The 15,842-nt window shown below is 49.6% G+C and overlaps 1 protein-coding gene across 2 annotated transcripts in view; it reads left to right on the top strand.

Annotated features, from left to right (window-relative positions):
* The window catches only part of COL5A3 (collagen type V alpha 3 chain), a 41,471-nt gene that overhangs the window by 5,133 nt on the left and 20,496 nt on the right, over window positions 1-15,842 (top strand). For both annotated transcript variants that reach the window (XM_047776986.1, XM_047776985.1), the window contains exons 5-31: window positions 339-443; window positions 721-870; window positions 2,904-3,017; window positions 3,118-3,264; window positions 4,910-4,957; window positions 5,030-5,071; window positions 5,363-5,425; window positions 5,962-6,036; window positions 6,136-6,219; window positions 6,384-6,440; window positions 6,532-6,585; window positions 6,786-6,839; window positions 7,409-7,462; window positions 7,545-7,598; window positions 8,054-8,107; window positions 8,659-8,703; window positions 8,811-8,864; window positions 9,047-9,091; window positions 9,248-9,301; window positions 9,440-9,484; window positions 10,490-10,543; window positions 10,643-10,687; window positions 10,832-10,885; window positions 12,357-12,401; window positions 12,516-12,569; window positions 12,715-12,822; window positions 13,427-13,480. In XM_047776986.1, coding sequence (XP_047632942.1) covers window positions 339-443; window positions 721-870; window positions 2,904-3,017; window positions 3,118-3,264; window positions 4,910-4,957; window positions 5,030-5,071; window positions 5,363-5,425; window positions 5,962-6,036; window positions 6,136-6,219; window positions 6,384-6,440; window positions 6,532-6,585; window positions 6,786-6,839; window positions 7,409-7,462; window positions 7,545-7,598; window positions 8,054-8,107; window positions 8,659-8,703; window positions 8,811-8,864; window positions 9,047-9,091; window positions 9,248-9,301; window positions 9,440-9,484; window positions 10,490-10,543; window positions 10,643-10,687; window positions 10,832-10,885; window positions 12,357-12,401; window positions 12,516-12,569; window positions 12,715-12,822; window positions 13,427-13,480 — 1,812 coding nt within the window. The remainder of the gene's footprint in view (window positions 1-338; window positions 444-720; window positions 871-2,903; window positions 3,018-3,117; window positions 3,265-4,909; window positions 4,958-5,029; window positions 5,072-5,362; window positions 5,426-5,961; window positions 6,037-6,135; window positions 6,220-6,383; window positions 6,441-6,531; window positions 6,586-6,785; window positions 6,840-7,408; window positions 7,463-7,544; window positions 7,599-8,053; window positions 8,108-8,658; window positions 8,704-8,810; window positions 8,865-9,046; window positions 9,092-9,247; window positions 9,302-9,439; window positions 9,485-10,489; window positions 10,544-10,642; window positions 10,688-10,831; window positions 10,886-12,356; window positions 12,402-12,515; window positions 12,570-12,714; window positions 12,823-13,426; window positions 13,481-15,842) is intronic.

The raw sequence follows: 15,842 nt of genomic DNA, 5'->3' as shown, positions 1-15,842 counted from the left end.
AGTCCAGGGGCCTTATCGTCTTGTTTCTCTTCTTCTCCCCAATCCCCTGAAGGGCACCTGGCATATGGTAGGTGTCACCCTGTGCCTGAGAGCGAGGAGCAAATGTGCCTCTGATGGGACAGATATTGTGGGATGTGGCTTGTTGTTATGGTTTGATGTGATCCCAACTGAATCTTCTTCTTAGTTTTCAAGGGCAGGTGGATTTCTGGGGCTGTGATGGGGCTAGCCCCTCCTGATGCTTAGGGTGCTTTGGGTGGAAAAATATCAGACCTTGATGCTTGGAATGGGGGTTGGAGTCAGCCTGTGGACCCCTTCCCTGACCCCTGCTCTCTCCCTAGGGGGATATTCAGGAGCTGCTGATAAGCACAGATCCTCAGGCAGCCTTCCAGGCTTGTGAGCAGTATCTTCCTGGCTGTGATGACCTGGATCCTAAACCCACAGGGGTGAGTGAAGGGCTTGTCCTGAGGTCCCTGGCAGAGTCCTCCCTGGCTCCAGGTCTCAGGAATGGGTGAATTCTGAGCCCTGTTCACAGGGCTGAGTGGCCCCTGGCCCTTAAACTCTTCCTAGGCATGAGTGAGCTTGACCTCAGGTCACAGGGCTGAGTGAGCCCTGACTTTAAAACATAGGACCAGTGGACCATGTGCTGGCATGACCCCAGGTGATCTGAGTGACGGGGCCTCCACTCATGGACTCTGGACCTGATAGGAGTCCTATTCCCAGGTACCCCAGGGGGAGCCGGAGACCCCTCCCCCCCGGCGGAAGGGGAAGGGAAAAGGGAAGAAAAAAGGGCGAGGTCGTAAGGGGAAGGGCAGGAAGAAGAAGAACAAGGAAACTTTGGCACTGAGTCCACCTGTCTCCCTGGAGAACCAGGTAAGAGGTCTGTGACCTCTCGCTTCTGCTCTTTGACTGCCCTGCTTCTGGTCTCTGATCTCTGGTGCCTCTAGTTTCCAATCCCTGAATCACTGCTGGGGAAGGGGGCCTGTTCCTATCTTAGGAGCTCTCTCATATTCTCCCCCCAACCTCGAGTTCTGGGGGTAGGGGCTGGTGGGAAGGGGCACACCCAGATGAATACCTTATTATTAGGGGATCCTTGATGAAGGCCACTGTTTGAGGGCATTCATTAGCTGGGCTGAACGATGGGTTAGTGTATCATTGTTTGGGGTTGACTGGTTGGGGTCATGGGTGAGGGTTATTCATTTGGCTTTCTTGATAGAGATTGCTAGTTGGGAGAGTCACTGTAGGTGGGATATTGATGTTTGGGTGATTCTTAACTGGAGACCATGTTGGTGTTATTGGTGTCACTAGTTTAGGCTTAATGAGGGTGGGATTGCTGAGGATCACTAGTTGTGGAAGTCATTAGTGGGGGACTTGATTGGAAGGCACTAATAATAGGCAATAATAATCACCAAGCACAGTCACTAGTTGAGGGAGTGACTTTTAGGGGGTCATGGATGAGATAGTTTGTGAGCCCTACAGGGTAATTAGTGGAGAAGTTGTTTTTTTTTTTTGCGGTGGGGGGGAGTTGTTGGTGGTTCATTGGTGAGTGGAATTACTGTCTGGGGGTCATTGGTTGGGGGGGCACTCACTGAGCACACTTGTGGGTACTCACTGTTGAAGGATCACTGGTTAGGAGGACCCTTTGGTTAGGAGTCACTGGTAGGCTGTATTAGTTGGGGGTAGTTAGTTAGTACTTAATGGGGGGGATCATTGGTTGGGGAGGTCACTGGATAGAAGTATAAGAGATTGATGTCATTGTGGGGGTCATTAATTGGGGGACCACTGATGGGTCACTGCTTACAGGAATATCTGGTGGGAGGCCAATGATGTAGGTTATTTGTGGGTGTGTGTGAGTTACTAGTTAGGTTCCTTAATGAGGATTATTGGTCATGGGTCATTAATTGGAAGATTGCTAATGAGTCACTAATTGTAGGAATACTCGAGGGCCATTGATGTTGATCATTAGTTGGGGTCACTGGGTAGGTGTCCCTGGTGTGATCCACTGCTTGGGGTCCTTGGTTTGTGGGTCACTGGTTGTATGATATCTGCTCTCAACATTATTGGGGAGAAAGGGATTATCAATTAAGCTTAGAACATGGACACTTTCATTACTTTCCTTCAGCCCCTTCCTTAGGTCCAGACCCCACCATCTGCTTTGCACCCTTGACCCAGTTCCTCCGCAGCTGTCCAGGCCAGGAGGAGCTCCCACTGCCTCTCTGACTGTGGCCTGGCTGGCTGACCACTGAGCTCTGCCTTGGGAATGGACATATGGGATAGGCTTCCAGGAGTCTGGCCCTAAGTGCTGGACATTGACCCTGACCACTGGCCTTTGGAGCCAGGCCTGCTCTGCCTTCCAGGCCTCCCAGACCTGCCCAGCCCTGACCCTTCTCCACACACAAGGGTGCCCCCTGCTGGCTGTTCTCATCTAGCCAGCACATCTTGGCTTCCACCGGTCTCCTGCTCTATACCTCTCAGATGTTTTTTGCGGAATCCTCTGTCCCCTCCCTAGCCTGGGTGCTCGCGGAGGCAGAGCCTGTCTCCTCCTTTGCTTCCCTTTTGTTGCTCTCTCTTTTTAATCAGAGCTATTTTTATTTAGTTATTTTTTTCTTTTTAGGGCCTTGCCTGTGGCATATGGAAGTTCCCAGGCTAGGGGTAAAATTAAAGCCATAGCCACTGGCCTATGCCACAGCCATAGCCACACCAGATCCGGGCCACATCTACAACCCACACCACAGCTTGTGGCAATGCTGGATCTTTAACCCACTGAGTCGGGCCCGGGATCAAATCAACAACCTCACGGAGACCAGTCAGGTTCTTAACCTGCTGAGCCATAACAGGAACTCTGCTTCCCTTTCATCTTGATTGTTCTGACCCCAGACCTGATACTCTCTCTGTCCTTCCTCCAGACCTCCACTGACATCCCCAAGACAGAGACACGAGCCCCAACTCTGCCTCCAACTCCCACCTCTTTGGTCATCACCACTACTGTAGCCATTGGCAGCAACGTCACCATTCTAGAGGTTGGTGGGAAGTGGATGTGGCTGGAAGGGAGGGTCTTGGGGCAGTGGTGGTGACAATGAGGCAGTCGGGGCAAACTTTGGTCTGTTCCAATGTCCTCAGGAGGGCCTGGACCCAGACAATGGAATTGAACTGGGGACCCTGGCAACCGAGTTAGACAATGAAGATGAAGAAGAAGGTGAATCCACCATGGGCCCCAACTTCCGGGCAGCAGAACAGTCATGGAGCACTCAGTTTCAGATCTTTTCTGTGAGTCTACGTGGCTGGGTTAAGTGTAGGGGAAGGGACTCCTGCCTAGGGCCAGGCATGGCCATCTTCCTTCCTTCCTTCCTTCCTTCCTTTCTTTCCCTCTTTCTTTCTTTCTTTCTTTCTTTCTTTCTTTCTTTCTTTCTTTCTTTCTTTCTTTCTTTCTTTCTTTCTTTCTTTCTTTCTTTCTTTCTTTCTTTCTTTCTCTCTCTCTCTCTCTCTCTCTCTCTTTCTTTCTTTCTCTCTTTCTTTCTTTCTTTCTCTTTTTCTTCTTTCTTTCTTTCTTTCTTTCTTTCTCTCTTTCTCTCTTTCTCTCTTTCTCTCTTTCTCTCTTTCTCTCTTTCTTTGCCACCTGGACGTATATGGAGCTCCCAGGCCAGGGATCAGATCCAAGCTACAGCTGTGGCAATGGCCGGATCCTTAACCCACCGCTCAGAGCCAGGGATAAAAGCCTATATCCCAGTGCTCCCAAGATGCCACTGATCCTGTGGCGCCACATTGAGAACTCCTTTTTTGCTTTCTTTTTATCTCACCTAAAATGCCTTCCCACCATCCCAGTGTAGCTGACAAATATTTATCTACAGATATAGTGCTAATGTGACAGGCATTGTGTTAATGAATGGCTCTGTGGGTAGGGTGACTCATTTGGCTTTTCATCTAAGCATGTTGAAAAACCACTTGATAGGGAACACCATCTTATTTGGGAGGTTTAAAAGCTCTTTCTGGCTGCTGAACAACAATATGGACTGTAGGGGGAGCCAGAGGGGCAGCAGGGAAACTAGCAGTCTATGCAGAAGAGAGTGATGACCTGGATGAAGGTGATGGTGGTGGTGGTGACTGTAGGGACAGAGAAAAGTGGACAGATTTGGGCCATGCCCCATTTTTCTCTTGTTGCTGGTGGTGGAAAGGACGTAAGGATGGCTGGGTTGATGCACGGTGGCACCATTGAATAAGGAGGAGCAAGTGGAGTGAGTCAAGGATCTCATTTTGGGTATACTAAATTGGCAACCCCTGTCTGGTTGTCAACGTGGGTGACTGGTCAGAAAGTTCTGGAGTCCATCTCTATATCTCGATTGGAGATAAAAACTTGAAACTCATCAACAGAGTGATGCTATCTTTTGTCAAGGGATTGGATGAGATTACCCAGGAAAATAATGCAGAGAAGGTGCCCAGGCTTTAGCCTTGGTGTTGAACAGGGGAAGAGGCAAATAATCGGAACCAACTTAACCCTGGGGGCCTATTATGTGCTAAGCATTGTTTTAACATCTTCATACTCCTGTGGGATATATACCATTGGCATTTACCCATGGACTTTGCAGGTGAGGCCATGGGAGTTGGATAAGTTTCCTAACATCACTCAGCTAGTAAGGGACAGCTGCAAGATTAAGGCCCTACAGCAAGTGCCAGAGTTCATGATCTATGCCTTGCCATGGTGTGGCCAGCTTGAAATTGGAGGCTGAGTTGCTGAAGACGTATTGATTGAAGAAAGGACAGCAAAGGCAGCTCAGAGGGTGGACTTGGATTATGTGCATGCACACACCTGTGTGTGTTGGGGGGTGGGGGTGGGTGGGTGGAGGGTCAGGGAGCTGAGAGTTCTATGTCTGAGTTCCAGGATTCATGCCTCTTTTCTTTCCACTCACTGCCCCAGGGGGCTGGGGAGAAGGGAGAAAAAGGAGAACCAGCTGTGATTGAAGAGGTAAGGGGCCTGGGGCTGGAGGTGGTGGAGGGGTCTGGGCTAGAATGGGAGTCACATTCATTTCTCCCCCAGGGACAGCAGTTTGAGGGACCTCCAGGAGCCACAGGACCTCGAGTAAGTCATGGCTGCCTTCCTTCCTTCTTGTCTTTTACTTCTAATTGGGGTACTTGATCCCCTGGGGTGGAGTTGGTGTTAATGCTGCCAGATCATTCAAAGACTATTGGATAGTTGAGGCTCAAAAGGCAAGTAAAAATGGAGGCTGGGATGTGAAGTTGGGAGTTCATGTGGGCCAGTGTAGTACTGGGGTAAGAAGTTCAGCCTGGGGTAAGGATCAGTGATGGGTCGGAAGTCAGCCTGGCTCAGACTTTGCGCTTCTCATGATCTCTGTTCCTCTGTCTCCAACAGGGGATAGTCGGTCCTTCAGGCCCTCCTGGTCCCCCAGGATTCCCTGGGGACCCTGGCCCACCGGTAAGAGCCTCCCTCTGGGGTGTAACCTTCTGGGGGAGGGAGGTTCCGGGCTGTGGAGCTGAAGTTGGGAGCATGACTGGGACTGGGGTCTGGCACTGACCCCTCCTGCTCATCCTTCTCCCCTCTGTGAATGATCCCTCTGGCTCCTCTCTGTCTCTGGGGACTATTCTCTGCTTTTATTCTGTCTCTATCTCTGAGTGTCTTTCATCTCTTTCTCCCTATATCTCTGTATCTATTTCCTTATCTTTCTTTTGTCATCCATCTCTTCTACTTTTTATGACTCTCTCTCCATTTCTCTTTCTCTTGCCCTCTGTCTCTGCTCTCTCTCTCTCTCTCTCTCCTTACTTCTATCCTTCTCTGTGTCTCTTCCCTGTCTCTGTCTCTCTCTGCCTTCCTCCTTCCATTTCTCTGCCTTTACTTCTATCTCTCTCCCCTCCAACTCTATCTCTCATCTCTATTTCTCTCTGTCCTCTCCTGCCTCCATTCTTCCCTCTGTCTCTCTACCTCCATTCTTCTCTGTCTCTGTCCTTTCTCAGGGCCCTGCTGGACTCCCAGGAATCCCTGGCATTGATGGAATCCGGGGTCTCCCTGGCACAGTGATCATGATGCCGGTAAGAAAGAGATAGAGTGGTATGGCCTTGGGGAGTAGAGTCCTCACCAAAGATGGGGGCCTTTCTCGGAGGCTCCCCTCACTACTAATTGCCTCCTAGTTCCAGCTTGCAGGAGGCTCCCTCAAAGGACCCCCAGTTTCCTTCCAACAGGCCCAGGCTCAAGCCATACTGCAACAGGCTCAGGTGAGTGGAGGATAATTGGGACTCTGTCATTGAGAGAAAAATGGTGGTGGGAGATCATGAATAGTCAGGAGACAGGTGGATCTTTATCTCCTGAAGATGCCTTTGTGAGGGTGTTGGGGGTCTTGGTGGAGAACTGAGTCTCTGTTCCCCCTCTGTCTCTTCAGCTGTCTATGAAAGGCCCCCCTGGCCCCGTTGGGCTCACTGGACGCCCAGGCCCCATGGTGAGTAAGGAGGCTGCATGGAGGAGGGGGATTCATCATGGAGAGGGGCAAACTCCCTCTAAGTGCATCACCCTATCTTTCTTCCTCCAAGGGTCTCCCTGGGTATCCAGGTCTGAAAGGAGAGATGGGAGAAATGGGGCCACAGGTGAGATTGGGGGTGGGGGTGGGGACAGAACTGGATGGGAAGGGTTCTCTTCCAGGGTTACAGGGTAATGTGTTTGTTAGGGAAAATGACAAAGGGGCTAGAAATACTTTGCAATGATTGCCTTTCCTAGGGAATGATTTAAAATAAGTTCTTCCTTCTTGTTTTCCCTTTTTTTAATCCTCATTTTCTTTCTCTTCCAGGGTCCCCGAGGCCTTCAGGGACCTCTTGGGCCCCCTGGCCGAGAGGGAAAGATGGTAAGTGACTCCTAGGTCCTCAGGTCATCCCTTATCCCTCTCTCAAAGCCCAACGAAAGCCTCAGCTTTGTGCTCCCAGGATGCTGATGTCATTGGTGGGATAGGAACGTTGAGGGCAGGGAATGACAGTCCACTGAAGGTATGATGAAGGAATCTGGCCAGGTCACAGAGTCAGGAAGGACTTGTGGAGGAATGATGCTTGAACTTTGATCTGAGGTATAAGCAGGGAAAAAGGAGAGGAAGGGCATTCCAAGAAGATGCATCAGTACATGCAAAAGAAGACTGGCACCTTGGAGGAATGATAAACTGGATAAATCCAGATAGTTTTAAGTGCCATGAGGTATATACTGCAGGGCAATTAATGGCGACTGAAAATGAGGATGCTTAATTTTTGTGATGCTGGTAACCTGGACTAGAGAAAGGGCACTAGGGATAAAGAATAATGGTTGGGCTTGAGATATATGTGGGAGGCTAAATTGGTACACAGAAAATTGCCAGCACAGGACACTGCCTATGGAAGCTGCTTGAACATGGTGGTAGATGTCTTGATGATGTCACTTCCCACATAGGGCCGCCCTGGAGCAGATGGGGCTCGAGGCCTCCCAGGAGACACAGGACCTAAGGTAGGTGATGGGTCCTAAGGTAGGACTTGGAGGGACTGTCAGGGTGTAGGACTCAAGGCTCAGCTGGTGTCTCTTTGTGCAGGGTGATCGGGGCTTTGATGGCCTGCCGGGGCTGCCTGGTGAGAAGGGCCAAAGGGTGAGTGTGTGAGGCCCCTCCCCCATATCCAAGCCCCCTCCCAATATTCTTGACACCCTCCCCACCCCCAATATCAGAGCCACAATCCCTGTGTCTGGGTTCTCACTCCTCATGCCCCGTCATCTTTCCTGGGGGACCTGTTTCCATACCACCTTTCTTTCTTTTCTTTTCTTTTTAGGGCTGCACTCAAGGCATATGGAAGTTCCCAGGCTAGAGATCTGATTGGAGCTATAGCCACTTGCCTATGCCACAGCCACAGCAACTCAGGATCTGAGCTGCATCTGTGACCTACACCACAGTTCACGGCAATGCTGGGTCCTTAACCCACTGAGTGAGGCCAGGGATTGAACCTGAGTCCTCATGGGTACTAGTCAGATCTGTTTCCTCTGAGCCACAATTGGAACTCCATCCATCCTCACCTTTGACTCTGAACTGCCCTCTGTTCCTCACTCCAGGGTGACTTTGGTCACGTGGGGCAACCTGGGCCCCCAGGAGAGGATGGTGAGAAGGTAAGTTTGGAAGGGAGCTATGGGGTGGCTTGGAAGCTGGAAATCAGAGTGAGAGTCAGAGAGGAGAAGAGTATTCAGGAGGCTGGGAGAAGGGTGAGGGTCTGTACTAGAGAGTCAGGAGGCACCTGTGGGGCTCAAAAAGGCAAAATGAGGAATTCCTGCCATGGCACAGTGGGTTAAAGGATCCAGTGATGCCACAGCTGGGGCTTAGGTCAGATTCCATCCCTGGCTTGGGATATTTCATATGCCTCAGGTGCAGCTGAAAAACAACACAACACAACACAACACAAAAAACAAAACAAAACCAACCAACGAATAAACAAAACAAATTGAGAGTCAGAGATTAGTACTGAAGTTAAGAGGTGAGACCCAGGATTGCAGTTGCAGGATTGGGGTCAGGGGCCTGAACTGAATCACATATGCTCTCTCAGCTGGGATCATGCCACACACTCTGACTCTGGGATCTCCTAGAAGGGGCTGCCTATATGAAGGAAGGTGAGTCTCCAAGGGTTGTACCTCCCACCTCCCCAAGTGATGATGTTTTCCTGCAGGGAGCAGAGGGACCTCCAGGGCCCACTGGCCAGGCTGGGGAGCCGGTGAGTAGCAGGGGTCCCTGGACCTCTTATCTGGCACAGGGGCGGGAATCAGGACTCACGAGTTCTCAGAGCAGAGGTGCCAGAATCAGGGTCCTACTTCTTTGCAGGGTCCCCGAGGACTGATTGGCCCTAGAGGCTCCCCTGGCCCCCTGGGACGGCCGGTGAGAATGTCACTGTCTCTCTGCATCCTTGTTTGTCCTGTTCTCACCTTCTCTCCTCTGCATGTCTCTTTCTGTTGCCTGGCTTCTCTGCTCTCTCACCTTTTCACTTGTGCCTCTCAGTGTCTCAGACACAGGCTCCTGTGCATGTGTCTGCCCTGGTCTCACACCCTCTCCTCCCCCAGGGTGTAGTTGGAATTGATGGTGCTCCAGGTGCCAAAGGAAATGTGGTATGTGTTCTGACCCTTGATACCTTCTGATCCTCTGACCTTGTGACAATTCATATCCTTGTCCACTCCAATGACCTTCCCCCTCCCCTTCAATTTCACTGACACCTCAATACCATGATCCCTCCCAGCTTCAGAGAACCCTCACTCTCTCCCCAGGGGCCTCCAGGAGAACCAGGCCCCCCAGGACAGCAAGGAAATCCCGGGTCCCAGGTTTGAGCTATCTTTCCCAATAATAGGGGGTGGTGGTGGTCAGCCAAGATCATAGAACATTCCTAGCCTCCCCAACCTCTATACTCACTGCCCCTTTCTCATGCTTTCCTTCTCCCTAATTTTTTTTAATGTCTCCAGGGAATCCCTGGCCCCCAGGGACACATTGGCATTCCCGGGGAGAAGGTGAGTGACAGCTGTACCTACCCCTCCCACTTATGTCTTCTTCTTTCAACTCTGTCTGCAAGAAAAGCTTCCCCCCAAGGTCCCTTTTGTAAGCCCTGGAAAATGATATGACATTCCTCAAACAAGCTCAGAGTAACCAAATGTCTTTGCTGGGGAAGGGTTGACTTGGAGAAACAGAACTCCACTAATGCTAGATCATAAGGGGATGTTGTTAGGATACAGGGGAACCCTCACAAGTCAGTCATAGAAAATATTACCAACACTTGTGGGCCAGGAAATTCCTTTCTTTTGGTTCTTGTGGTGTCATCTTTATTCCTCTGCACATCTGTTTCCATCTCCCCTGGCTCAGGCTTCTTTGTGTACACATCTTAGTCTGTCCTTATCCCCAACTTCTATTTCTACATAATCTTGTGCTGCTTTGTCACTATTCAGTCTCCAGATCCTTATGCCTGCATAGTTTCTTTAACCAAATCCATCTGATCACTATCCAGTCTCTAGATCCTTATGACCCATACACTTTTTAACCTAAATCCATCTCATGTATATGAGGCAAGGTGTCCCTTACCTTAGGATTTCAGAAGAGAATCTGATTGACTTAGTTGGGCCAAGTGCCCACCTCTGGACCTGTCAACTGTTTGCAGGACATAGAGGGTCACCTCATGAGTATGTAGGCCCATCCCTCTTCTGATGGAGCCATGGGTTGGAGGTGCTTCTAAAGGAAGGGGTGTGGCTGGGGAGTCATTCATCCCAACATGTCTCTCGCACTATTTTCACATCCCTCGTCACAATCCTCCCAGAGGAAGAGGGTTTCTGAGGCTCAGAGAGGGGAGGGAGCTTGTCCAGGGTCACACAGCAAGTTTGGAAAAGCTGGGGATGGATTTCCTAGCCAGTGGGATCTACTTTTTCTCTGACTTTGAGGTAGCTATATGTCTGAGTAGGGCTGTTCCTGGTGGAATGCCAGGCTCTGAGAACATCTGTCCCCCTCTACTATTCATCTTTTTTCAGGGTCCCCCCGGAAATCCAGGAATTCCAGGCCTCCCAGGATCTGATGGTCCTCCAGTGAGAACAGCTTTTGGGGAGAAGGAGGGAGAAGGGAGGAGGCTTGGGAATTTGGATGGCAAATCACGTCTCTGACAACTTACAATGGTTTTCTCCCAGGGTCACCCAGGCCATGAGGGTCCAACAGGAGAGAAAGGGGCCCAGGTAAGTGACCTGCAGAGGGGCTGATTTGGGGATGAGGGTTGGTAGGTAGGATCAGGAGTCAGGGGCTAATGAGGAGAGAGAGGAAGGCACTGGGAACATGGAGGGGAGAAGAAAGGGATGGCACTGATCTTATCTCCATTTCAGGGTCCATCAGGGTCAGCAGGTCCTCCAGGCTATCCTGGATCTCGGGGTGTGAAGGTAGGTGATACTTGGGGCCTGTGAAAGAGTTGATGCATCAGCATTGACTTTGGGGAGCTAACTCCTTCAGAAACTAATGCATGTGTGTTGAGAGGAATCAGACTGTCAGGAAAGGTGTAGTGGGAGTAGGGTTTGAGTCTGAGTGACAACATATAGTAGGGTGTGTGCAACTTTGAAGCTAAACAGCCAAAGGGTAGCATTACAGTGTAGGTAGCACCTTGTAGTGGAGAACAGTTAAACAATTAGAGGCTTAACCCATTTCACTCTAAACACGTACATCATATCCAAGTCCAGGTCAGCACATGGTAGTCAAGCAGAGAAATATTTTAAAGCTTGAGCCCAGAGTCACATAATCTATAAGCCCAGAAATGCTGGGACAAGCTGAGAGTTGTACTGCATAGAGATTCACTGTTGACCAAGTACAAGGACATCGGAATTCATATCTATATGGAAGCTGAGTCTAGTTACATTGTAGAAAAATACAGGTACCTATTTTCTGTGGTCTAAGAACAAAGTCTGGTAGCCAAGAGCCAGATCCTCACATTTTTGCATTTTAGACAAGCTCAGGTACACTGTCAGCCAAGGAGGTGGTTATATTGTAGCTGGCCACAAAGTCCTGTGGGTGTCCAGCCTCAGAGTACCTTTGTAGCCAGGTTTTTTGCATATAGTTGAAGGCTATGTTGTTACAGGATCTAGTTACACGGTAGCCATGGCCATAGAATGATTGTAGCCAAGCTTAGTTACATTGTGGTCAATGAATTGCCCTGTGGCTAGAAACAGTCAGGCTATTGCCAAAACATGTAGTTATAGTGTATCCAAGTGTAATTTCATTGTATTTGCTGAGCTTGGTTACATTGTATCTTCCTATGGCTGGAAACAGTCATGCTATTGTCAAAACATAATCCAAGTACAATTTCTTTTAGGTGTTAAGCTCAGTTACATTGTAGGCAAGTGCAGCTTTTCTTGTGGCCCAAGCCCAAAATTTGGTGTGAGCGGCATCTGGACTTGCACTGAGCCATCTCGCTTTTGCCAAGCACAGACTAGCCTTGTTGCCAGGCACAGAGTCACATTGTAGCCAGCACAATGAGAAACATTCCTTTGCTTTTAGAATGTGGCCGGGGCCTGGAATGTTCATCCTCTTTCTCCTGCCAGAAGGAACTGTGGACACAGTGTCCCAGGGAGATGGGAATCAATTACTCGGAAATTTGGCCTTCCCTGCACACCCCCACACAGATGACCTTGGGAGGCTGCCAGTGGGAAGGGGCGGGGGAGAGGCAGCCTCTTGCACACCATACTAGCAGACTTTGGGGAAAAACAATTTCCTCTGGGGCTGTCCCCCTCCCCCCTCCCCCCTCCTTCCAGTCTAATAGCCTCTTGGGACTGGCCTGACTGTTTCAGGGAAGGGGATTTGGTTTGGGGTCTTTCTTAAGCAGGTGGGCGGGGGAGGTCCTGAGAGTCTTTTATTTTTCAGGGTACCTCTGGAAACCGTGGCCTCCAGGGGGAGAAAGGAGAGAAGGTGAGAAGGGAGGGGATTCTTTGGTTGGGGGAGCTCTAATAATGGGGCTGTGGCTGTGACTGTGTCCCTTCCCTGAAGCCCTGACCCCTGATCTCTGTACTGTTCCCTACCCAGGGAGAAGATGGTTTCCCAGGCTTCAAGGGTGATGTGGGGCCTAAAGGTGATCGGGTAAGATGATCTCCAGAGGAGGGGTCTGGTGGATTTGGGGGACTCAGAAAAGACAGGGAAGTGGTGAGCTAGGGCAAAGCCAGAGGGCTAGAGGGAGCAGGGGTGACACAGGAACTGACATCAGGGCTTCTCCTTTCTATTCCAGGGGCAACCTGGACCCCCAGGTCCTCGGGGAGAGGATGGTCCTGAAGGCCTGAAGGGGCAGGAGGGGCTGGCTGGTGAGGAGGGGCCCCCAGGCTCAGCTGGGGAGAAGGTGAGTGGACCAAGTCTATACCCACACCCTCCAGCATATACCCCAGCTTCCCATCCTGCAGTCAAGGTGTTCCCTAGCCCTTTGCCTTCTGCTCTCTGATTTTATTTTATTTTTATTTATTTATTTATTTACTTTTTGCCATGCCTGTGACATGCAGAAGTTCCTGGGCTAGGGGTTGAGCCCACACCAGAGCAGTGACCTAAGCCACAGCAGCGACAATGTCAGATCCTTAACTCTAGATCACCAGGGAGCTTCCTGCCTTCTGCTCTTTTATCTCCAACTTTAGGAGGCTCTCAGCTCCTTCAGTTCCTCAGCTCAGCATTAATGAGGAATTAATTTATGCACATTATCTTATTTTTCTCCCCATAACCACCACAAGCAATAGACATTTTTACCCCCATTTTACAGTCAAGGAAACTGAGATTTGGAACAGTTGAAGAAGCTGCCCAAGGATGTGCACTTTGCAGGCAGGAGCTAGGACTTGAACCCATGTTTCCCTGAATCCCACCCTATTACCCCTGCCACCATGCCCTTGCCATCTTGCCCCTCTCCTGCTGACCTCCAGGTTGCAGTCTCTGACTTTTATCCCATATTCTTTCTGCAGGGCAAGCTTGGATTGCCAGGTCTCCCAGGTTACCCAGGACGTCCAGGCCCTAAGGTCAGAAGCTGGAGGCAGGTGGTGGGCAAAGGCAGGGCTCAGAGTATGATTAACATCTGGGAGTCTAGGCTGTGGTCTGAGGGTGTGAGCTGTCCACCCCAATGGGCACTGAAAGTGTAAGATGTGGGAATTCCACTGTAGTGCAATGGGACTGGCAGCATCTTGGGAACACTGGGATGTGGGTTTGACTCCTGGCCTAGCACAGTGGGTTAAGGATCTGATGTTGCTGCAACTGCAGCTTAGTTCACAGCTGTGGCCAAATCTGATCCTTGGCCAGGGAGCTCCATATGCTGTGGGGTGGCCAAAAAAAAAAAAAAAAAAAAAGAAAAGAAAAAAAAAAGTGTAGGATGTAGGCTTTGGCATTGGACAAACCTGGACTCAAATACCCAACCTTACCCACTAAGTGGCCTTGGGTAGGTCACCCCTTACCTGTTAAATGACCTTGAACAAGTCTCTTGAATCCATTTTCTCAGTTGCAAAATGGAGATACCAGCAGTGTATACCTCATCAATTTGCTTATATTAATGTTGCTGGTTTGGGGGATAATAAAACTGTAGGATCCTTCTTATTTGATATGCTTGAGGTTGGTTCCAACAAAAAGTCAGTAAGGAGGAAACCCATTAAAAAAAACCCTGTGTTTTCCATATCTTGAATTAATTTTAACTTGTAACAAAATGTACTTACGTAAAAATTACATTTGGTTGCCAGTGTTTTGGTGGATGAGGCTATTGATAAGATATGTATGTCTCTGCCTGAGCCACCCCCATATTACATCACTGATAATTTATAGTTTTTGTTTACCTAAAGTGGATCAGAAACTCAAAGACACCTGAGAAGAAATCTGAGTGCAGAATCCTTCCGGAGTTCCACACTTTTGCCATCTTGATCTGGCACAGTTTTCTTGCCCAGGCCTAATCTGACAGTAATTTTTTTTTTTAGAGGCTTCTCTTTATATTCAGTCTTTTTCATTCAACTTAGATTTTTATAGATATCTGCCTCTTCCTTTCTACATGTCATCAGTTTTTGTAAGCTTTCACTAGGTCACATGACTCCAACAGCAAGAGCAACTGACATAAATAGGTTTGGGAATTAACTCACGGCACCAAAATTAAGAGCAGAAGTTCATTGGGAGTTAGAACAAAGTCTCCTAGTCAAGACTGATCAGTGTGTCTTGGACATCATGCAATGCATACATTACAGGAGGCCTGATATGTCAGTTAAGTTGAGGTCAGTGTTTTATTTAGCTTGGGTTGCTAGAACAAAAATACCTTAGGCTGGGTGGTTTACACAACAGAAATTCCTTCTGGAGGCTGGAAGTTTGAGATCAGCATGCTGGTGTGGTTGTGTTCTGGTGAGGGCTCTTTTCATGATTTGCAGATGACCAGTTTCTGTCTCCGTCCTCACAGTGGGGGAGAAGGAGGGTGGGATGGGGAGAGGGAGAGAGGGGGAGGGGAGATGGGGTGGAGGAGGGGGAAAGGGGGGAGAGAGGGAAGGGTAAAGGGAGAGGGAAGAAGAAAAGGGTAGGAGAGAGGGAGGGGGAAAGGGAGAGAGGGAGGGGGAAGAGGGGAAGGGGGAGGGTGGAAGGGGACAGGATGGAAGAGAGGGAGGTGGAGGGGAGAGGGAAGGGGGAAAGGAAGGAGAAGAGGGAGGGGAAAGGAGGGGGAGGGGGAAAGGGAGAAAGAGGGGAAAAGGAGGGGAAGAGGGAGGGAGAGATGGAGAGGGAGGGAGAGGGGAGAGGAAGAGAAAGACAGATCTAGTGTTTTTTTCTTCTTTTAAGGGCACTGATTCCATCCATGGGGGCCCCACCCTCACGACCTACTTACTTCCCAAAGACTTCACCTCCAAATATCATTACACTAGGAGCTGGGGCTTCAACCTGTGAATTTGGGGAGGACACAAACATTCAGTCCATAGCAGCTAGTAATCATAAATAACAACAACAGCTACCATTTCTTGAGCACATACTATGTACCAAGTACCTTGTTTAAACAACAACAACAACAGAGTACTTCCTATACATACCCCATTTAATCCTCTCCTAAACCTTGTGAGGGAGGTATTGGTAAGGGTGTTGGTATTCCCAGGCTACGAACAAGGAGTCTGATGCTCAGAGGGGTTAAGCCATTTGTCTAGAGCCACACAGCTAGTTCAGTGGTGGATCTAGGATTGAAAACACAGTGAGGGGTGAGAGGGGATATCAGACCCTGCAATGTCTTCCCCAAGGTCAAGGATGATGCCTCCAACATGATCAGGAAAGCAAGTACTGGAGTCAGTTAGTTAACAAGGATAGAGTAAGCCCCACCACCATGTGTCCCACACTGGGGAATAAGACCAGAGCATTATGTCCTAGTCATTGAGTAAG

Source organism: Phacochoerus africanus, chromosome 4, assembly GCF_016906955.1.
Source record: "Phacochoerus africanus isolate WHEZ1 chromosome 4, ROS_Pafr_v1, whole genome shotgun sequence".
NCBI classification, from domain to species: domain Eukaryota; kingdom Metazoa; phylum Chordata; class Mammalia; order Artiodactyla; family Suidae; genus Phacochoerus; species Phacochoerus africanus.
The sequence above is the reverse complement of the archived record's forward strand: the minus strand, read 5'-3'. Positions and strand labels throughout refer to the sequence as shown.